This window comes from Eriocheir sinensis, chromosome 59 (genome assembly GCF_024679095.1).
Source record: "Eriocheir sinensis breed Jianghai 21 chromosome 59, ASM2467909v1, whole genome shotgun sequence".
Taxonomy (NCBI): domain Eukaryota; kingdom Metazoa; phylum Arthropoda; class Malacostraca; order Decapoda; family Varunidae; genus Eriocheir; species Eriocheir sinensis.
The window spans coordinates 9,610,669-9,632,681 of NC_066567.1; the positions used below are offsets into that span (position 1 = coordinate 9,610,669).

Sequence of the window (22,013 nt, forward strand, 5' to 3'; positions counted from 1 at the left end):
GGAAAGAATAATTAAAAGAGTAAAATACGCGGGGCTAATGTATTTCAGGGGCTACAACTACTATAAAAAAATACATCATATCCTTCAGTATATATGCTAGGCTCTTTATTATTCCTTATGTCGGCTCCTCATGGCTCCAGGAAGGAATAATTAAAAGAGTAAGATACGCGGGGCTAATGTATTTCAGGGGCTACAATTACTATAAAAAAATACATCGTAGTCTTTAATATATATGCTAGGCTTTTTATTATTCCTTATGTCGGCTCCTCATGGTCCCAGGATCACCGAGGAAAGAAATAAAAAAGTAATTAAAATACGCGGGGCTATATAGTATTTCAGGGACTATATAGGGCTACAACTACTATAAAAATACATCGTAGCCTTCAATATATATTCTAGACTGTTTATTATTCCTTAGGTCGGCTCCTCATGGCTCCAGGAAGGAATTAAAAAGTAAAATACGCGGAGCTAATGTATTTCAGGGGCTATATATAGTGCTCAAGGAAATTATATATATCACTATAGCTACGGGAAATACAATAAATAAATAAGGACAATTTACAGTTTCACCCACCAACGATTTTCTTACGCGGTTCATGTTTTTCTGGTGATGATTGTATTGAAAAGAAGTATGGCTCGATAAGACATTTGCGACGGAAATGAGGTACAAAATCAAGCAATTCACTACATTTATCACCAGAAAAACATGAACCACATAAGAAAACTGTAAAATGACCATAAAGAACCACTACAACATTATACATTTACTATAATAACTAAATACTGGCAGGCTATAAGAAATACTAACCATAGCTACCACCGTAAAACATAACATAAATAACATAACATAAAATAAAATAAGCAAATATATAATTCCTTAACTCTTAACATGGACACCTATTTTCATATATTTCTGCATTAATACCTGTATCTTCACATATATCGCTTGAGGGGCAGGATATATATATAGCAAACACGTAATTGCCTCTGGTATTTCAAGGCATCATGTATTTATCCGTCTATTAACTTGCTCATACAAACATTATAGTCCATATTTACCTAAGATATGCGTCACTGGCAAGCCTTATCGTCCGTATTACCATGACTACCTGGGCTCAAGCAAGGGGACAGGTATGGGACAGGTATGAGACAGGTGTGGGACAGATGTAGGGACAGGTGTGGGACAGGTGTAGGGACAGGTATAGTGACATGTGTGGGAGAGGTATAGTGACAGGTGTGGGACAGATGTAGGGACAGGTGTGGGACAGGTGTAGGGACAGATGTGGGACAGGTATGGGACAGATATGAGACAGGTGTGGGACAGGTGTAGGGACAGGTGTGGGACAGGTATGGGACAGATATGAGACAGGTGTGGGACAGGTGTAGGGACAGGTGTGGGACAGGTGTAGGGACAGGTATAGTGACAGATGTGGGACAGGTGTAGGGACAGGTGTGAGACAGGTGTGGGAGAGGTATAGTGACAGGTGTAGGGACAGGTGTGGGGACAGGTGTAGGGACAGGTGTGGGACAGGTGTAGGGACAGATGTAGGACAGGTGTAGGGACAGGTGTGGGACAGGTATAGTGACAGGTGTGGGAGAGGTATAGTGACAGGTGTAGGGACAGGTGTAGTACAGGTGAGTGACAGGTGTAGGGACAGGTGTGGGACATGTGTAAGACAGGAGTAGGGACAGGTATAGTGACAGGTGTGGGGATAGGTGTGGGACAGGTGTAGAGACAAGTGTGGAGACAGGTGTGGAACAGGTGTGAAGTGATCGGCCAGGTGTGCTTCGTGTATGCATACTTAATTTAACCTCCATGAAAACAAGAATACTATACAAGCTTGATGCATTTTTTCCATATTTTTTTGTTTTTCCGTCTGTCATTCCATTTACTTTTTTGCCTTTATCTCGGGTTTCGTTGCGTCTATCGTCATTTCATTTATTGAGGCTAAAACTACATTCTTTTGGCTATCTACTGGTACTTGAAACATCCTGGTAGGGTAGACCGTTCTCTTGTAATCTTTAAAAATCTACCGTCTTTTTTGGCTCATTCTTACATACTTTTTCAATTCTGTGTTTGTCATTGTACTTTTTTGCGTTTTTTCTAGGGTTTAAGACTCGTATAAGACATAGCTGTCGGCCACCTCACTAGGCCTACTTGAAATGCCTCTCGTGGAAGTTCTTGGGCTTTTTCATGGACTGCTTTGTGATCCCAGTGATAGATTTACACAACTTTGAGACTTTGATCGGGCTGAGAGTTCATTGTTCTGCGTGTCCCGGGGTTCGAATCCAGGTCAGCCCTATCAGATAACGAGGCGGCAGCACTGACAGCGTGATGATTTCTTTGTCCGGAGAGATAAAACGAGGACTCGATGATCATTGTTGCCAAGCTTGTCAGGGAGGCCACGGAATCACCTGTTCTTGTTCCTGTTAACCTTGTCTGTCTGTATGAAGCATGTTTGATGGGTATGTGTGTGTTTGTGTTCTCTCTCTCTCTCTCTCTCTCTCTCTCTCTCTCTCTCTCTCTCTCTCTCTCTCTCTCTCTCTCTCTCTCTCTTATGCCCCTCCCTTCTCCTTTGTTGTTTACTTGCAACAATAAACTATCAGTCAATCAATCTCTCTCTCTCTCTCACACACACACATTAGGTAAATAAGTATAAAATAAAGAAACTAAGTAAGAATTAAGTAAACAAATCATCGAGAATAATGAATAACTAAATATATATAGAAGTCAATTTTATTTTTGCAGCAGAGGAGAAAGTGCAAGGGCGTAAACAAAGAGAAAACAACAATGAAAAAAAAAAAAGCCCGCTACTTACTGCTCCAACACAACTAACACAAGCCCTTCCAATATATAACTCTCAGACAATGGAAGTTTCTGATAAGCTCATAATACACAAATGAGCGTTTTCCACATCCATGGTGCAGAATCCTTGCCAAACGATCCCTATAGACTCATAAAGCTACTCCACGCCACACTTATCCGTTATGAGTGTGTGAGCCCGATTTGCTTGTGAATATGGTCCGTTCTTTTCCCTAAACCTCCTTAGCTACGATTCTGAAAGGCTGGGATGGTAGGCCTATGTTCAGTCGCTTCAAGCCTTCACATCCACTTTTTCCAATAGCCAAAAATGAGATCAACCGGGTTCTAATGAGTGTTTGTATAGGTTCTTGGTACAGAGGAATGGTCAAACTTCCACCAGGGTCATTAAACTACCACTGGAAATGCCCAAAACTCCAAGGAAACTCGTGTCGAATGTGTGTCCTTGTGCGCTGAACTGGAATATGGCTCGCTATCTCGTTCGCTCTTCTTCCAATGGACAAAAAAGGAGATCAACCGGGTTCTAATAAGTGTTTGTATAGGTTCTTGGTACAAAGGAAGGGTTAAACTACCACCAGGGTCATTAAACTATAGTATACCACTGGAGACGCCCAACGCTCCCAGAAAACACGTGTCGAATGTGTGTCCTTGTGCTATGACTCGCTATATCTTACCTATCTTACTATCTTACCTGCATATCTTACCTCGTCCCAGCTCAGCTCACCTCAGGGCAGGCAGCAAGGCACAATGACGAAGGGTTAGGACGGAGTGATTTCGAGACATTAGGCAAAGAGCGTGAGTTCGAAGCCAGGAGTAAAGCAGCGAAACGAACCCCATGAACTACTTACTGGATATGAATGTGAATCTTGTAGGAACTTAACCACTTACTGCACCATGAGTTAAGGAAGGAGTAAGTGAGTGTTGGTATTTTATTGACTTACAAAAACATAAGGATAACAATGAATCTTTACGAGAGAGAGAGAGAGAGAGAGAGAGAGAGAGAGAGAGAGAGAGAGAGAGAGAGAGAGAGAGAGAGAGAGAGAGAGAGAGAGAGAAGGGTGGATTGGTAGACAGACAGAATAGAAAGAAAGAAAAGGAAAGAAAGATAGAAAAAGAGAAAGTGTGAAAGAGAAAGTGTGTGTGTGTGTGTGTGTGTGTGTGTGTGTGTGTGTGTGTGTGTGTGTGTTACGACGAACGAGACACCGAACGAGTCCTGGCGAAGCTTCGGTCGTCACACCTCAGCAGACATGGCCGTCCAGTCCCACCATATGAGGCATCGGGTCAAAGAACTGGAACAGGATCCTGCAGAGGGAAGGAAAACACTGTAAAAGGAGCTCCTGGGATCTAATACTAAAAGGGGTACAGGATCCGGCGATGATTCAGTTTCTCGGTGAATTGATTTTGTTTAGGGGATTTGATTAAGTTTTTAGTCTGTTTAAGAGGTCAGAGGCGTGAGAGGGAGTTAAGTGAGTCATTAATTTCAACCAGTATATTATTAGTCTATTTAGGAGGTTAGAGGCGTGTCAGGAAGCTAAGGAAGTCATTCATTTCAATCAGTATGTTATTAGTCTATTTAGGAGGTTAGAGGCGTGTCAGGAAGCTAAGGAAGTCATTCATTTCAATCAGTATATCCATAAAGTACTCATAAGAATATACTGAGGAAGATATCAACCACAAATGAAAGTTTTCTCAGATACTTTTGACTCATAACTATTTTCAAGGACCACAAAGGAGATCAGTCGGATTCTCATGCGTTTTTATTCACATCCATGGTGCAGAGGCCTTGTCAGACTATGCTCATAAAACTACCCATGTAAACACCCACAACCTCTACGAAAGCCTTGTCAAACTATCACAATGCTCATAAAACTACCCATGGAAACACCCACAACAACCTCTACGAAAGCCTTGTCAAACTATCACTATGCTCATAAAACTACCCATGGAAACACCCACAACAACCTCTACGAAAGCCTTGTCAAACTATCACTATGCTCATAAAACTACCCATGGAAACACCCACAACAACCTCTACGAAAGCCTTGTCAAACTATCACAATGCTCACAAAACTACCCATGGAAACACCCACAACAACCTCTACGAAAGCCTTGTCAAACTATCACTAGGCTCATAAAACTACCCATGGAAACACCCACAACAACCTCTACGAAAGCCTTGTCAAACTATCACTAGGCTCATAAAACTACCCATGGAAACACCCACAACAACCTCTACGAAAGCCTTGTCAGACTATCACTATGCTCATAAAACTACCCATGGAAACACCCACAACAACCTCTACGAAAGCCTTGTCAAACTATCACTAGGCTCACAAAACTACCCATGGAAACACCCACAACAACCTCTACGAAAGCCTTGTCAAACTATCACTATGCTCATAAAACTACCCATGGAAACACCCACAACAACCTCTACGAAAGCCTTGTCAAACTATCACTAGGCTCACAAAACTACCCATGGAAACACCCACAACAACCTCTACGAAAGCCTTATCAAACTATCATTAGCTCATAAAACTACCCATGGAAACACCCACAACAACCTCTACGAAAGCCTTATCAAACTATCATTAGCTCATAAAACTACCCATGGAAACACCCACAACAACCTCTACGAAAGCCTTGTCAAACTATCACTATGCTCATAAAACTACCCATGGAAACACCCACAACAACCTCTACGAAAGCCTTGTCAAACTATCACTAGGCTCATAAAACTACCCATGGAAACACCCACAACAACCTCTACGAAAGCTTTATCAAACTATCACTAGGCTCACAAAACTACCCATGGAAACACCCACAACAACCTCTACGAAAGCCTTGTCAAACTATCACTAGGCTCACAAAACTACCCATGGAAACACCCACAACAACCTCTACGAAAGCCTTATCAAACTATCATTAGGTCATAAAACTACCCATGGAAACACCCACAACAACCTCTACGAAAGCCTTATCAAACTATCACTAGGCTCACAAAACTACCCATGGAAACACCCACAACCTCTATACGGAAGCCTTATCAAACTATCACTAGGCTCACAAAACTACCCATGGAAACACCCACAACCTCTATACGGAAGCCTTATCAAACTATCACTAGGCTCACAAAACTACCCATGGAAACACCCACAACAACCTCTACGTAAGCTTTATCAAACGTGGATGTGCAAGCCCTTAAGAATTTGGACCTTTGGGAAGACACCTCACGTAGCCTACTGCACACTCGCTCACAAAGACCTTTCTCAACGTTACACCAAGGAGTCACAACGGACGCAACAATGCCTGAATGAGCCGGTCGGGCCGCGCCACGCCCTGCTGCGCCGTGCCATCGCCTCCAACTCAAAGCTCAGGGCGTGACTGAAGCCGAAGCGTGACAACCCGAAGACGTGACTAATCCTCCGACCAGACACAATCATATGGAGGCAGGAGGCACTACTTATAGATGACGAGGAGGAGGAGGAGGAGCAGGTGGAGTGGGCGTTGCTATGTTATGCCACGACTATAGTGAAACAAAATTGTGCGTTTTGACGTTGGCTCCTGCGGGTCTATTGCTCCCCTCTGCTCTGCCACACAGTCCCAACACCTATTTTTTCCTCTCATATGTTACCTATTGCTTACATATGAGAGGAAGAGATAGATGTTGGGACTGTGGCAGAGGAGAGGGGAGGAAAGGACCCGCGGGAGCCTACGCCAGACCGGCCTCGACATATTAGGAAGACTACAATAATAACAATAACAAAAAAGAGTAATGAAAACAAGAACACTACCATAGGAGGAGGAGGAGGAGGAGGAGAAAGAGAACGTTGCTGTGTGTTACGTTAAGACTAATAATAACAATAACAAAAAAGAATAATGAAAACAAGAACACTGCTATAGGAGGCTAAGGAGGAGGAGAAAGGCGAAAGAGAACGTTGCTATGTGTTACGTTGACTAATAATAACAATAACAAAAAAGAATAATGAAAACAAGAACACTGCTATAGGAGGCTAAGGAGGAGGAGAAAGGCGGAAGAGAACGTTGCTGTGTGTTACGTCAAGATTAATAACAACAATAACAAAAGATGGTAATAAAAAGGTTGAAAAACACTCCCAAAATCACGGAACCAAGGAAGGGTTTAGATATAGACGTCTTGATACCCCCTTCTGGAAAGTGTTCAAGTCGTAGGCTCACATTCTTGAACATTTCGATCCCCCAAGACACACACATTTGACAAGGCTTTCGTAGGAGTTTGGGGCATTTCCCGAGGTAGTTTCATGACCCTGGTATAGTAGTTTGACCCTTCTTCTGTACCATGAACGTAAAAAAACACCCATGAAAACCCAATTTATCTCCGTTTAGACCTTTGAAAAGAGTTAATGTGAGAGATGGAACTTGGAACTTGGAAGCGTTTGAGCATATACCGACCGTGGGCAGGAGGAAAGATGGACAGATTGAACACATAAGGGTGGATAGAGAGGCTGACCTGGTAGTGGGAATGCCGGTGTGCTCGTGAAGGAAGTCCGTCATGGCTTTGGCGAGCGGCTGGGTCAGGTCGCGGGTGTTGAGGCCCACGGAAGCGCAATGAAGCTCGCACAGGGGGTCGAGGCTTCCGGATCGGCTCATTCTGCGGTCGCATTCCACCGTCACCGAGACATGCTGGCAGGAAGGAGTGATGGAATGAGTTTATTTTAGAAGACAGAGAATTAATTACTGAAGACTGAAAGATGGAATGAGTTTTAAAAGAAGGCAGACATATTAATAGTAGCGCAAATTTATGTCAGCAAGAAAAAAAATAGAGATAGTTTAAAGGAGGAAGAATGAATTATTGAATGATAAGACATATATATGCTGACAGGAATTATGGAGAATGGATAATAGAATGCATTGTCGAAACACACACACACACACACACACACACACACACACACACACACACACACACACACACACACACCAAAATATCTTTGCCGAATAGTGTCTAAACTCTTAATTAATACATTGAAAAGAGTTGAAAATACTGAAAACTACGAGACTGACCAGTAAATACGAGATAAAAAAAAACTCCATCTATCTATCTGTCTATCTATTTTCTATCCATCTACCTATCTCTCCTTACCTCCTCGGGCTTATTCAGTTCCTTGGCGATCTTGGCTGAGAGGGCGAGATGGAAATCCTCAGGCAGCCTCTCGTCCGGCAGGTTGGTCACGAGTTTGACGAAGGGCATGGCGGTGGGCGGTGGAGGCAGCTGGGAGGAGCCGTGTAGAGTGCCGCTGTGGAGGCTGGCGCAAGACTAATGGAGCATACAAAAGACTACTGCTGCTGGTGCCATGGATGAACACTTGAAGACGTGGTGACCGTGCGGGTAAGAGGATTATCACGGTGACTGTTGTTGTGTGAGATATCTTGATGTGTGATTAGAGTGAATTGTGTCCCTTGTCCTTGCTTGCTGATGATTCTATTCTGCATTACTCAACATCATTTGCCAGAAGCCCCCCCAACAGGAACTAGACATGATTCTAGGCTGGAGGTTGCAGAACACCTAACCTCAGACCTTGCTATTATTTCTGAACGGGGTGGAATCTGCAGAACGCTTAACCTCAGACCTTGCTATTATTTCTGAACAGGGAATCTGCAGGGCAACAACCTCAGAGGGGGTGGAAGCTGCAGAACGCTTAACCTCAGACCTTGCTATTATTTCTGAACGGGGTGGAATCTGCAGAACGCTTAACCTCAGACCTTGCTATTATTTCTGAACGGGGTGGAAGCTGCAGAACGCTTAACCTCAGACCTTGCTATTATTTCTGAACGGGGTGGAATCTGCAGAACACTTAACCTCAGACCTTGCTATTATTTCTGAACGGGGTGGAAGCTGCAGAACACTTAACCTCAGACCTTGCTATTATTTCTGAACGGGGTGGAATCTGCAGAACACTTAACCTCAGACCTTGCTATTATTTCTGAACGGGGTGGAAGCTGCAGAACACTTAACCTCAGACCTTGCTATTATTTCTGAACGGGGTGGAAGCTGCAGAACGCTTAACCTCAGACCTTGCTATTATTTCTGAACGGGGTGGAAGCCGCAGAACACTTAACCTCAGACCTTGCTATCGTTTCTGTACGTGGCAGGAGGAATTTGGTGTTCTTCAACGCCTCAAAAACTCAATTTCTCCACCTATGAACCCAACACAATCTTCCAAACACCTATCCCCTATTCTTCGGTAACACTGCAGCTGTCACCTTCTACAATAAACATTCCTATATACTGTCCAAATTCCTTATGCAAGAGTTAACCAGCATCTTCACTCTTTCATCCCGTACACTGGTTAAGGAACAGTCTTCCTTCGTCTGTATTTCCTCCTGCCTACGGCGTGACCTCTTTCAAGGGCAGCGTATCAGGACACCTCTCCACACGATACTGACTTCTCTTTTGGCCACTAATCTAAACTCTTTTTTATAAGGGCAGTGATTAGGGGCTTTTTATTCTTAATTACTTTTTTTTTGCCCTTGAGGTGATGCTTCCTTAAAAATTGTTATCTATTTATTTATTTATTTATTTATTTACTGTTATTTATTTTAGTTAGGTGATGTTTTGGTGAAAGTTGCGAATAATGAAAGTGTATATGTTTTTTTTTTTTTCTTGTGTGTGTGTGTGGAGGAGGGATGCGTGTGTGTGTGTGTGTGTGTGTGTGTGTGTGTGTGTGTGTGTGTAAGCTGGTTTAATCTGCTTCAGTTCAGTGCTTAACAAAGTGACGAGGCTTGAGAGCGTGTGAATATACTGTTGTTTATCGCGAAGGTCACACACACACACACACACACACACACACACACACACACACACACACACAAATACTAACTATCTGACTGAATGACCAATGCGAACTTACAGACTGACTGACTGACTGACCGTGTGATTTACTTACATATGATAATAAAACTTTCCCTTCTAGCAACACTCCTGACCTCATTTATTGTAAGTAAAGGTTAAATGGAACTTATTGAGGCAACGTTCACTTTTATTATCATTATCATTATCATCATCATTATTATTATTATTATTATTATTATTATTATTATTATTATACATCATCGTTCAAAAGTTTAATAAAGATGATAAAATATAGATGATTACCCCACAAATAGTTGATATATAGTTATGAAAGTGATATTACAGGTTGAGTCTATACCAAAGATCTTAAAAAAAAAAAAAAATGTGAGATACAATGTGTGTGTGTGTGTGTGTGTGTGTGTGTGTGTGTGTGTGTGTGTGTGTGTGTGTGTGTGTGTGTGTGTGTGTGTGTCATTGATTGAAGTTCCCATTATTCTCAGCACTATGCAATTTCTTTCTTTATATAACAAGAATGGTTTAAAAAAAAGAAGCATTACACTCAGGCCTACTATCCATATCAAACCCTATGACATACTGTTTTTCGCAAATATCTTTCAAACGAAGACTCGGATCAGCATGGAGCTTTGGCACAGATTGCTTCACACACTCCGCTAATTTTTGACGCTATTGTGCAATGCCAGATGCGGTTAATTATGGCGTTTACTCTTGACTGTGATGGCAAAACCTGCGTGAGCCACTTACACATTCGAACAGGTGAGGCGTGACGTATTTGTGACGTGTATCCACCAACTACCTCCACCCCTGGCTTCCCCTACTCCCATCCCTCCCTCCTACCCTCCTACCCTCCTCCTTCTCCCGTACCCCCCTCTCTCTCTCTCTCTCTCTCTCTCTCTCTCTCTCTCTCTCTCTCTCTCTCGGTGCCCATGCGATGTGAAGCTTTGCACACATATGACTTGTCTATAATGGCGGATAACTCGAAAGTATATGCCAAGTATGGTCTGGTGTTTTATGCACACGACCCTGATTCCTGTTCCAGCGTAACTGGATGTTGCTTAAGTGCTGTATGAGGTTTGTTTGGCAATTATACAACCATTGAAAGTTGTACGAGTATATGACCCTCCTTCCCACAGGTTACGTTGAGCGTATGATGGGATGAAGCACGTAGCTGACGCTTGATCATTTAGAGGAAATCGCGAAAGAGACGGAAAGGAATAAAGATGGAATAGAAGCGGGAATTCATTTCAGAGTAAAAACGTGAAACGAAATTGGAGAACTCTATGAAAATTTTCTTCTGATATTAGGAAAAGACTGCTATACGATATGTGTTCATGTAGATAGCTATGTTTAAAAGTCATAGCACACAAAAATAGACAGCGAGTATATGATAGGTGGATTAATAATGTAAATAACTGACCACATATATAAACGTTAATTCAAAATTCATCACCATCGACAAACAGGTCATCCTCGTCATCACTGTTGATGCTGATGCAGACTTCATATAATTTATATTTATCTGCCATTAATTCAAGTCATACGTGTGCATGTATTCATATCTCGTGTACAGCGCAAGTGTGTACAGCGCAAGTGAGAGAGAGAGAGAGAGAGAGAGAGAGAGAGAGAGAGAGAGAGAGAGAGAGAGGGGGGGGGGTATGGGGGAGAAAGAGGGCGGGGGGAGAGAGTGCGGGGGAGAAGGAGGGTAGGAGGGAGGGATGGGAGTAGGGGAAGCCAGGGGTGGAGGTAGGTGGTGGATACACGTCACAAATACGTCACGCCTCACCTGTTCGAATGTGTAAGTGGCTCACGCAGGTTTTGCCATCACAGTCAAGAGTAAACGCCGTAATTAACCGCATCTGGCATTGCACAATAGCGTCAAAAATTAGCGGAGTGTTTGAAACAATCTGTGCCAAAGTCCCATGCTGATCCGAGTCTTCGTTTGAAAGATATTTGCGAAAAACGGTATGTCATAGGGTTTGATATGGATAGTAGGCCTATGCAATCCTAAATAGATTAATGATATAAACCCTGTAATATACCATCATTAGAGGAACCCACCTCCTACAACTCTATAGTATCAATCTGTTACCATTCCTCTTCTTTTTCCTCCTCCTCCTCCTCCTCCTCCTCCTCCTCCTCTCTTACCACCAACATGTAAACGCAATCTTATCTCCCTCCTCTTTCTTTTCTTCCCCCTCCCTTCGCTCCCCCTTCTGCACCCTCCTCCTCATCCCACGAGCGTCCCTTCACAGGCGATCATGTGAGGACTCAGATCACAGAAGTTCATCAAAATCCTGAAAAAAAAAGGAAAATGTGAGATGATTTAGAGACACACAGACAGACATAGAGACAGATAGATAGACAGACACACAGAGAGAGAGATACAGAGATGGACAGATACGCAAATAGATGAATAGAGACTGAGAGATAGATAGACGGATTGAGACACAGAGAGATATAGAGCTAGATAGATAGATAGACAAATAGATAGATAGACACAGAGAGATATACAGAGATGGATAGATACGCAAATAGATGAATAGATAGACAACTAGAGAGATAGATGGATGGATTGACAGACACAGACATATAAAGAGCTGCATGGATAGATAGATAGATAGACAAAAATAGATAGATATAGACACAGAGACGTATATAAAGACAGATAGAAAGATGGATAGATGAAATAAACGTACTTCAATCTCTCTCACACACACACACACACACACACACACACTCATGATGACTATTCTGATTCCCCGAGATGCATGTCCTTGGTGATGTGTTCTGTGATAAGGAGTTCATCTGTTTGTCTTAATAGAAGTTCCCAGAGGCATTTATAAGTGGCAGGGTACGTATCTCTATAAGTAGGAGGAGGAGGAGGAGCTAGGACATGTGAAGCGGTGTAAAGAAGAGGAAGAGGAAGAAGAGTGAATGAGATGATGATTATGATATGATTATGATGAAGAAGAAAGAAAGAAAGAAAGAAAGAAAAACAGCCACATTGGTACGCTAACGACTGCATACTCTCTCTCTCTCTCTCTCTCTCTCTCTCTCTCTCTCTCTCTCTCTCTCTCTCTCTTTACGATGAAGAAGAAAGAAAGAAAGAAAAACAGCCACATTAGTACGCTAATGACTGCATACACACACTCTCTCTCTCTCTCTCTCTCTCTCTCTCTCTCTCTCTCTCTCTCTCTCTCTCTCTCTCTCTCTCTCTCTCTGCGTGTGTGTGTGTGTGTGTGTGTGTGTGTGTTACCAAGGAAGAGACAGGCTGGGGACACATGCCTATTGGGAGGGATACCAGTTTGCTCGGCCAGGAAGTCGGTGAGGGCGCGGGCTGCTGGCTGGGTCTGCTCGCGGGAATTGAACCCGATAGCCTCCACCCGCAGCTCACACGTGGGCGCAAGCGTACCACCCCGAGTCATACGAAGGCCGCCCATTATAGTCACGGAGAAACCCTGTAAGAGGAATTGATGGTTTGATGTTGGGGTTATACGACAAAGGAGAAAGGCGAGGAACATGCCACCCGTTCGAACCCCGTGGCAACACATATACAGCTATTGATATGTCTGTAGGAAGAGATATACGGACCGGCCTCTTGCAGACTCCTTACGTTCTTATGTTCTTATGTTATTTTATAGTAGAGCTGTGTATGTGTGTGTGTGTGTGTGTGTGTGTGTGTGTGTGTGTGTGTGTGTGTGTGTGTGTGTTCAAGTGGAATTAATTGTAGTTTCTCTCACCTGTATTAATAATTTATGTACCTGAGATCACATGTCAGATAAGTGGAGGAATATAAGTAAAGAGGGAGTGGTGGAATAATGGAATAAGAGAAGTAAAAATGGAATAGGAAAAGTAAAAATGGAATAGGAAAAGTAAAAATGAAATAGGGAAAGTAAAAATGGAATAGGTGAAGTAAAAATGGAATAGGTGAAGTAAAAATGGAATAGGTAAAGTAAAAATGGAATAGGTAAAGTAAAAATGGAATAGGTGAAGTAAAAATGGAATAGGTAAAGTAAAAATGGAATAGGTAAAGTAAAAATGGAATAGGGAAAGTAAAAATGGAATAGGGAAAGTAAAAATGGAATAGGGAAAGTAAAAATGGAATAGGTGAAGTAAAAATGGAATAGGGAAAGTAAAAATGGAATAGGGAAAGTAAAAATGGAATAGGGAAAGTAAAAATGGAATAGGTAAAGTAAAAATGGAATAGGGAAAGTAAAAATGGAATAGGGAAAGTAAAAATGGAATAGGAAAAGTAAAAATGGAATAGGAAAAGTAAAAATGGAATAGGAAAAGTAAAAATGGAATAGGAAAAGTAAAAATGAAATAGGAAAGTAAAAATGGAATAGGAAAAGTAAAAATGGAATAGGAAAAGTAAAAATGGAATAGGAAAAGTAAATATAGATTAGGAAAAGTAAAAATGGAATAGGTGAAGTAAAAATGAAATAGGAAAAGTAAAAATGGAATAGGAAAAGTAAAAATGAAATAGGAAAAGTAAAAATGGAATAGGAAAAGTAAATATAGATTAGGAAAAGTAAAAATGGAATAGGAAAAGTAAATATAGATTAGGAAAAGTAAAAATGGAATAGGAAAAGTAAAAATGAAATAGGAAAAGTAAAAATGGAATAGGAAAAGTAAAAATGGAATAGGAAAAGTAAAAATGGAATAGGAAAAGTAAAAATGGAATAGGTGAAGTAAAAATGGAATAGGGAAAGTAAAAATGAAATAGGGAAAGTAAAAATGGAATAGGGAAAGTAAAAATGGAATAGGGAAAGTAAAAATGGAATAGGGAAAGTAAAAATGGAATAGGGAAAGTAAAAATGAAATAGGGAAAGTAAAAATGGAATAGGGAAAGTAAAAATGAAATAGGGAAAGTAAAAATGGATTAGGTGAAGTAAAAATTAAAGTGAAAATGGAAGAGTTAAAGTAAAATTGGAATAAGTGAAGTAAATAAGGAATAGGAAAAGTAAAAATGAAACAGGTAAATCAAAAATATCAAAAAAAGAGAACTATCAAAATAATCTTACTATTAATGGTTTATAGTTATCTGTCTGGTAGCTGATAAATAAATAAGTAGTTATATATATATATATATATATATATATATATATATATATATATATATATATATATATATATACATATATATATATATTAGAAAAGGTACAGCAGAATAGAATTATACCCCAAAACTACAGCTATGCAAGGTTATCAACCCCGCCATAGCCCTCCCTCCCCCTACACGACCCACAAGACATCACAATATTCTATAGTCCCGGTCAGAGCCCGGACGGTCCGGTACCGGCTTAGCGCGATACCGACACTTGGTAGGGCCATTAACACCTCCATGATCACATGACCCCTCCACCCTAATATATATACACACACACACACACACACACACACACACACCACCCTTCCCCACTTCCCCGATTACTCATTACATGAAACTCATTATATTGTAATTGTATGTATTTTGCGTATTTTCAGCCTTATGGCTGCCAACAAGTGAATAAACCATTTATTATTATTATTATTATTATTATTATTATTATTATTATTATTAATGATGTTAGGCAATATAATAGTGATGAGGCAATGTCACAAGAAGAAGAAGAACAACAACAACAATTACTACTGTAGGTATATACTGCTGTTTCTACTTCTCCTCCTCCTCCAACAACAACAACAACAACAACAACAACAATTACTACTGTAGGTATATACTGCTGTTTCTACTTCTCCTCCTCCTCCAACAACAACAACAACAACAACAACAACAACAACTACTACTACTACTACTACTACTACAACAACAACAACAACAACAACAACAACAACAACAACAACTACTACTACTACTACGACTACTACTATTACTACAACTACTATCAAGTATTAACAAGACAACAAAACAACAAAGAAAACAACAACAACAACAACAACAACCACTTAAAGAGAGAGAGAGAGAGAGAGAGAGAGAGAGAGAGAGAGAGAGAGAGAGAGAGAGAGAGAGAGAGTATACCCACCATACATCCTTTAACCGATAAATACCCTAGAATAAAAAAAGTAAAAAAATAGGATGTAGTATAAAAAAAAAAAAAAAAAGTCCTTACTTTCTCGGGCTTCGCTAACACTTCGGAGAGCTTCGAAGAGAGGGCGAGATGGAGCTCCTCGGAAAGCTTGTGGTCCGGGAGGTTGGTGAAGAGAGTTACGAGAGGCATGTTGAACGGTTGAGGGAGGCAAGCCGACTATGCTCACACCCTCTCTCTATCTGTTTCACAGTGTTGCCAACTCAAAATTTATAAATCCGCTAGGATGGCCTAAAAAATCCGCCAGATGATAGGTGAAGCTATAAAAATTTACTGCTAGATTGGACTTGAAAATCCGCCAGTTACTCTTGTCAATTTTAAGATTTTTCCCGCTAGATAACATGCAATTCCACCAGATCTAGCGGAAAATCCGCTAAAATGGCATCACTGCTGTTTCAAGCACGGTTGCCAGGTTTTCTATCACGAAAAATGCCAACTTTTGACAAAATGCTGCTAAAAACTGCCATTTTTTTTCTCAGAATATGCCAAGAAATATGCCAACCTTCATATTTTCAATGTGCAAATTTTATTGCATTCTTTTAAACTATGAAGGTATATAACTTAACTAATTCAAGCGTAACAAGATCACATACAGAGGTGGGCGCTGTACTGAAATATCAGTGGTGCGGTTGCGGTAGTGTGGTACTTTTTCCGGAGTAGTGCGGTTGCGGTAGTGCGGTACTTTTTCCGGAGTAGTGCGGTTGCGGTAGTGCGGTACTTTTTCCGGAGTAGTGCAGTTGCGGTAGTGCGGTACTTTTTCCGGAGTAGTGCAGTTGCGGTAGTGCGGTACTTTTTCCGGAGTAGTGCGGTTGCGGTAGTGCGGTACTTTTTCCGGAGTAGTGCGGTTGCGGTAGTGCGGTACTTTTTCCGGAGTAGTGCGGTTGCGGTAGTGCGGTACTTTTTCCGGAGTAGTGCGGTTGCGGTAGTGCGGTCCTAATTTTTTTCTTGCACAGTGCGGTACGCGGTGTGCGGTACTGCAGTAGCGGTAGTCACTAGTCAATATAAAAAAATACTTCAATGCTTATCCTGGCTATCCATTGACTAACTAATAACTTGAGATACAAAAAAAAATAAAGGGGGACTAGGGAGAGGGAGAGAGGGAGGTAAGGGAGGAGGAAGGGGGGGACAGGGGAGTAGAGGACGGGAAGGGCCCAAGGGGAGGAGGGGGAGGGAAGGGAATGCAACTTTCTGAGGGAGGAGGGAGGGGACAGGGAAGGGGGAGGAGGAGGTCAGCGTTATGTGAGAGAGGAGGAAGTAGGGGGGCGGGAAGGATGGAAGGAAGGAAGGAAGGAAAGGTGGTGCGACAGCTGAACACTAGCCAGGGAGGAATGGTAGGGAGGATATGGGGGAGTGAAAGGGAAGGGGAGGAGGGTATAGGAAGGGGAGGAATTCTCCGGCGTTTGAGCGAAAACGAAAGATTACAATAGGAAAGTCATAACGGGAACAGTGAAACATTATTCAAACTGTCCAACATATTAAGACAAAACACACCGTGGGAAACTCTATACACTGGCGTCTCAGGCCTCAGCGAAGAAACCACGTGGAAATTTCAACGAGGAGATGATAATAATAATAATAATAATAATAATAATAATAATAATAATAATAATAATAAACTATTATTATTTTCATTATTATTATCATTATTATTATTATTATAAGAATCATACAATATTGATCTTGGCTACATTGAAGAGAGAGAGAGAGATTATATATACGGCTTGATACTATCAATTGATATTATATATATATGCCTTAAGGCGTATATATATAATAGTCTCCTTGCTCTCTCTCTCTCTCTCTCTCTCTCTACGCCTTATTGATACTACCAAGGCGTCTCTCTCTCTCTCTCTCTCTCTCCTTCAAGTTGGAACAAGAAATAAGTTCGATTACGAAATGCGCGGCGTTAAGTGTCTGGGATGCTCTAGATAACAAAGTATGATATTAGATATACGTTTAAAATGAAGGAAAGAATGAATATAGCAAGCATATGTAGTATCCTCAGATGGTCACCCAAGATACTACAGGAGAAAGCCATGCCTCTGATATCCTAGGAATAATAAGTGTCTGTGATGGTCTCTTAGTAACAATTGTGTGACTGGTTAAGTGAATAAAGCAACACGTAGTATCTAACATCCTCAGAGGTCAGCCAAGGTTATAGACACACACAAACAGACATACAAACCTCCACAAATGACACCCAAGCAAGCTGAACTGCCTTGTACTAGTTTTAATTAACAGTTTCTTGGGCCACCAGTCACGAGTACACTCTGAAGGGTTAAGGAGCTATACAGTCACCTCCTACACTACTTTGCCATACCTTATTTTATTGCCTTCCTTTACCTTATCTTGGTTTACTTTACCTTGCCTGACTTTGTGTTCCTTTCCCTTAGTTACCTTGCCTTACCTGACCTGCTCTTCCCCACCTCCAATCAGCTCATATTCCAAGCTTACCTTACCTTGCCTTGACTTAGCTTCCCTTTCCCTGACTTATCTTCCTTTCCCTTCCCTTCCCTTTCCTTCTCTTCCCTTGACTTATCTTCCCTTCCCTTCCCTTTCCTTTCCTTTCCTTCCCTTGCTTTCTTTTCCCATCCCTTCCCTTGACTTATCTTCCTTTCCCTTCCCTTTCTTTTCCTTCCCTTGCTTTCTTTTCCCTTCCCCTCCCTTGACTTATCTTCCTTTCCCTTCCCTTCCCTTTCCTTCCCTTGCTTTCTTTTCCCTTCCCTTCCCTTAACTTATCTTCCTTTCCCTTCCCTTCCCTCTCCTTTCCTTCCCTCCCCTTCCTTTGCTTTCCCTTCCCTTCCCTTACCTCACCTTACCTCCTCCTCTCTTCCCTTCCCTTCTCTTCCCCTACCTTATCCTCCCTTCCCTCACCTCACCTTACCTTACCCATCCTCCCTTCCCTAACCTTCCCTCACCTCACCTTATACCTTACCCATCCTCCCTTCCCTTACCTTACCTAATCCCACCCACCCTCACCATGACTGACCTTAAGAGCGCCAAGGCAGCCCTCAGGAAGGTGCTCAACGAGAAACTGAACGCCTTGACAAGTGAAGAAGTGGAGAGACAGTCGAAGGAGGTGGAGAAGAAGGTCCTTGCCCACCCCAAGTACAAGGACAGCAAGCGCCTGGCGATCTACCTGTGCATGCCCAAGGAGATACAGACCACTGGGATCCTTCGCCATGCCCTGGAGAGTGGGAAGACCTGCTACATCCCCAGGTAAGGTAAACTAATCAACAGGTGACTATAAAATAACCCTCATTACCTGCTATAGGAGAACTTGATAATTAACTATAGGCAACAGGTGTGGTTTGGGGTACATGGTTACAGGTGTCATGGGGTAGTTTTAGTGTTATCTAAGGTCACACACACACACACACACACACACACAGGGAACAGCTGATTGCATTGGCAGACGACACACACACAGCAACACGTGAATCTGTGTGTGTGTGTGTGTCAGCCTCCATTCCTGTGTCAGCCCGCATTGCCACCGTGCATCATGAGTGCCATCAGGGCAGCCAAGACCCTCATACGCAAGGAATTAAAGGCTAAACTGAGTGCCATGACGAGTGAGGAGAAGGCCAGGCAGTCCAGTGAGGTGGCCAGCCTGCTCCTGGCCCACCCCTGCTACCGGTCCTGTACGCGTCTGGCCGTCTACCTCAGCCTGCCTGACGAGGTGCACACGCTGGGCATCCTGCGTCATGCTCTGGATCAAGGCAAGGCGTGCTTCATCCCCAGGTGAGCGTGACCTGACCTAGCCTGACCTGACCTCTCGTAGTGTTTGTGAGTGACAGTACTGGTCATGACACCACTGCCAGACCAATGTAATATTGAAGAGAGGGTAGCCACCTCCTCTTGCGAAGCTTCTACGTACAATATATTCTTTTTTTTTTTTTTTGTCTGAATGCACGTGCAGTTACGAATGACTTCCAGAAAATGGAAAAGGGGTTGAGGGGGGCAAAGCCCCCATTAGGGGGTTGTGGGGGTCAAAGCCCCCGGTTAAGAGGGTCAAAGCCCTCCTGTTTGGTGGCTAGTTAGGTTAGGTTGATTTAAATTTGCTTGGCATGCAGTGTGGCCAGCTAAAATACACACCCACCATGGGAGTGGTCCACTACTCAGGCTGGTGGTGATGAGTAACCACAACCTAACACACCCGACCCTTGCCTCACACAGGTACCAGACCAAGTCCAACTACATGGACATGGTGCGGCTCCATTCCTGGGAGGAGTACGATGCCCTGCCGGTGACGCGCTGGAACATCAAGCAGCCGCCCATGAGCCAGAGCTGCGAGACGGCCCTGGCGTCCGGCGGCCTGGACCTCATCCTGATGCCTGGTCTTGGGTTCACACGCGAGGGCCACAGGTGAGGCTGCCAAGTCTGCTGCTGGCACTCAACACTTTGCCACACACCTAGGCACAGCACTGTCAGATGTCACGCCAGACAGTTCTGTTTTTATTTAGCCTTTCAAGGAACATCATAAGGGTGTGGCCAGAGTGGATAAGCTACCTTGTAATGCAGTATAAATGCATTGACTTTAGTTTTAAATATATTCAACACAAACTCTTACATAAAGTTAATTTAAATCAAGGTAATAATACTAATGTTAGGTTCTCAATTACCCCAAGAGACTCAAATGATTGAATCGAAGACAAAAAAAAATTGCATGTCTCTTAATGGTCATGTGGTCTTGTACTTCACTTATACTTCCTCTCGGCAGGATGGGGCGAGGAAAGGGCTACTACGACACCTTCCTGGCCAAGTGCAAGGCCTCGCAGACACCCCCACCAAGCACCATCGCCCTGGCCTTTAAGGAGCAGGTCCTCCCAGAGATTCCAACAGATGAGACTGACATAATGATTGACATTGTGATGACAGCAGAGTAGCAAACAAGTGGAAAGAGAGGGAGCTAAAAGATAAAATGAAATATTGCAAAATTCTGCTTCAAATAGGAAATAGGCTTTAAAATAAGGAGGTAATGTAAGGTGTGGCCCATGGAGGTCGAATTAGTGGAGTTGACATCAGCCCAATTGAGTGAATCCACCCGAGCTGTCATTTTTACGGTCAGGGGTCAGGTGTTGTCAGGTCAAGCTCCCTCTTAATGGGCTCGGCCAGGCTCGCCCACCCCCATCTTTTGGCTGTAAATTTAACAGTTCGTCGGCTTCACCTCAACGAATGGGATTAGTGGGGCGTGTTGACTCCACCAATTCTACCTCCATGGTGTGGCCTCATTCTTCTCTATCAGTGTGGTGTGTTGTTAAGGCAGAAAACCGAGCTTTCTTAACAGTACAAAATCTCTATTGGTGCTATTGTTGGCGTATGTACGTAACATTGTGAAGTGTGTGCTCAGTTTGACATTCTCCATATGGTTGTCGTGTCGAAAAGTAGAATAGATACTTAATAATTTGAAAAGTAGATTACATACTTAATCAGTCAAAAAGTAGCATATGTATTTAATAATTTGAAAAGTAGATTACATACTTAATCAGTTAAAAAGTAGCACATGTATTTAATAATTTGAAAAGTAGATTACACACTTAATCAATTAAAAAGTAGCATATGTATTTAATAATTTGAAAAGTAGAATACATTGTCAATAATTCAAGGAGTAGAATATGTACTTAAATTCATTAGTTTCAAGATAAGACACACACGCCAACATTCTTGAACACTTCAGGTCACACACACACACACACTTTTAACAAGGCTTTCATAGAGGTTGCATTAGTTTTCCATGGGTAGTTTTATGAGCCTAGTGATAGTTTGACAAGGCCTCTGCACCATGAATGTGGAAAACTCGCATGAAAACCAAACTAATGTCTTTTGCAGCCTTTGAAAATGATTGAGAGATGAAAGTGTCTTAGAATATCAATGTTGCCAGATTGTCGTACTCAGTCTCATATTTCCCGACGTCCATCCCAATAACTTTTCCTGGGCCACAATAACGAGATTTATTTGTAGTTATTGTTGAAATGGTTTATTATTCCTGTTTCCTGGTGATATTTATGGGGGAGAAGCTGGTAAATGTGATGCCCCGAGTACGATAATCTGGCAACTTTTTTTTTTTTTTTACAGCAAAGGAGTCGGTACAAGGGCACTGCTCCCGAAAGATAGGTCAAGATGGTGGAGAATATAGGTCTTACTTACCTTTTGTGCAATAGACCTAGGCATCACCAGGTCCCAATTAACCCGGTAGCAGCGGGGATCATGTTTCTTAATGGTCCCTCCAAGCGAGAGAAATGAGAAAAAATCA

General features: G+C 42.3%; 3 protein-coding genes and 2 long non-coding RNA genes across 13 annotated transcripts; 2 read left to right on the top strand and 3 right to left on the bottom strand.

Moving 5' to 3' along the window:
- The first annotated feature begins 96 nt into the window (after nt 1-96).
- On the top strand, nt 97-2,625 carry LOC126985552 (uncharacterized). Of its 2 annotated transcripts, XR_007738785.1 has the most exons (4): nt 97-119; nt 419-1,222; nt 1,416-1,438; nt 1,578-2,625. It is a non-coding gene; the product is annotated as an uncharacterized LOC126985552 (long non-coding RNA). The 2 variants fall into 2 exon arrangements; XR_007738784.1 differs by lacking the exon at nt 97-119 and having other exon boundaries at nt 131-1,222.
- Nucleotides 2,626-3,736: 1,111 nt separating this feature from the next.
- On the bottom strand, nt 3,737-9,324 carry LOC126985551 (MIF-like protein mif-2). 7 transcript variants are annotated; one of them, XM_050840666.1, is made up of 6 exons: nt 8,921-9,324; nt 8,661-8,712; nt 8,505-8,608; nt 7,944-8,423; nt 7,311-7,483; nt 3,737-4,123 (listed from the first exon to the last, which is right to left on the bottom strand). In XM_050840666.1, the coding sequence occupies exons 4-6, from the start codon at nt 8,049-8,051 to the stop codon at nt 4,060-4,062; spliced, it is 345 nt and encodes a 114-aa protein (XP_050696623.1). In that variant the 5' UTR covers nt 8,052-8,423; nt 8,505-8,608; nt 8,661-8,712; nt 8,921-9,324; the 3' UTR covers nt 3,737-4,059. The 7 variants fall into 7 exon arrangements, with proteins under 7 accessions (XP_050696623.1, XP_050696624.1, XP_050696619.1 ...); XM_050840667.1 differs by lacking the exon at nt 8,661-8,712 and adding an exon at nt 8,765-8,816; XM_050840662.1 differs by having other exon boundaries at nt 8,505-8,712.
- On the bottom strand, nt 4,713-5,730 carry LOC126985553 (uncharacterized). Its single transcript, XR_007738786.1, has 4 exons — nt 5,653-5,730; nt 5,452-5,585; nt 4,918-5,319; nt 4,713-4,850 (listed from the first exon to the last, which is right to left on the bottom strand). It is a non-coding gene; the product is annotated as an uncharacterized LOC126985553 (long non-coding RNA).
- A 2,457-nt stretch (nt 9,325-11,781) lies between the features above and the next one.
- Nucleotides 11,782-15,931, bottom strand: LOC126985555 (D-dopachrome decarboxylase-A-like). The gene is made up of 3 exons (XM_050840670.1): nt 15,785-15,931; nt 12,957-13,129; nt 11,782-11,965 (listed from the first exon to the last, which is right to left on the bottom strand). Exons 1-3 carry the CDS (start codon nt 15,890-15,892, stop codon nt 11,899-11,901), a joined length of 348 nt encoding a protein of 115 aa, XP_050696627.1. The 5' UTR covers nt 15,893-15,931; the 3' UTR covers nt 11,782-11,898.
- A 2,688-nt stretch (nt 15,932-18,619) lies between these two features.
- Nucleotides 18,620-21,857, top strand: LOC126985554 (5-formyltetrahydrofolate cyclo-ligase-like). 2 transcript variants are annotated; one of them, XM_050840669.1, is made up of 3 exons: nt 18,620-18,979; nt 19,937-20,125; nt 20,481-21,857. In XM_050840669.1, exons 1-3 carry the CDS (start codon nt 18,741-18,743, stop codon nt 20,644-20,646), a joined length of 594 nt encoding a protein of 197 aa, XP_050696626.1. In that variant the 5' UTR covers nt 18,620-18,740; the 3' UTR covers nt 20,647-21,857. The 2 variants fall into 2 exon arrangements, with proteins under 2 accessions (XP_050696626.1, XP_050696625.1); XM_050840668.1 differs by lacking the exon at nt 18,620-18,979 and adding an exon at nt 19,157-19,501.
- The last annotated feature ends 156 nt before the right edge of the window (nt 21,858-22,013 follow it).

Excerpts from the sequence above, each read along its gene's own strand:
- LOC126985551 (XM_050840666.1), bottom strand. The coding sequence starts at position 8,051 with ATGCCCTTCGTCAAACTCGTGACCAACCTGCCGGACGAGAGGCTGCCT. Across the intron at positions 7,484-7,943 it reads AACTGAATAAGCCCGAGGAG|CATGTCTCGGTGACGGTGGA; the intron begins GTAAGGAGAGAT and ends CCTTCCTGCCAG. Across the intron at positions 4,124-7,310 it reads ACCGGCATTCCCACTACCAG|GATCCTGTTCCAGTTCTTTG; the intron begins GTCAGCCTCTCT and ends TTCCCTCTGCAG.
- LOC126985555 (XM_050840670.1), bottom strand. The coding sequence starts at position 15,892 with ATGCCTCTCGTAACTCTCTTCACCAACCTCCCGGACCACAAGCTTTCC. Across the intron at positions 13,130-15,784 it reads TGTTAGCGAAGCCCGAGAAA|GGTTTCTCCGTGACTATAAT; the intron begins GTAAGGACTTTT and ends TTCCTCTTACAG. Across the intron at positions 11,966-12,956 it reads ACTGGTATCCCTCCCAATAG|GATTTTGATGAACTTCTGTG; the intron begins GCATGTGTCCCC and ends TTTTTTTTTCAG.
- LOC126985554 (XM_050840669.1), top strand. The coding sequence starts at position 18,741 with ATGACTGACCTTAAGAGCGCCAAGGCAGCCCTCAGGAAGGTGCTCAAC. Across the intron at positions 18,980-19,936 it reads AAGACCTGCTACATCCCCAG|GTACCAGACCAAGTCCAACT; the intron begins GTAAGGTAAACT and ends TGCCTCACACAG. Across the intron at positions 20,126-20,480 it reads TTCACACGCGAGGGCCACAG|GATGGGGCGAGGAAAGGGCT; the intron begins GTGAGGCTGCCA and ends TCCTCTCGGCAG.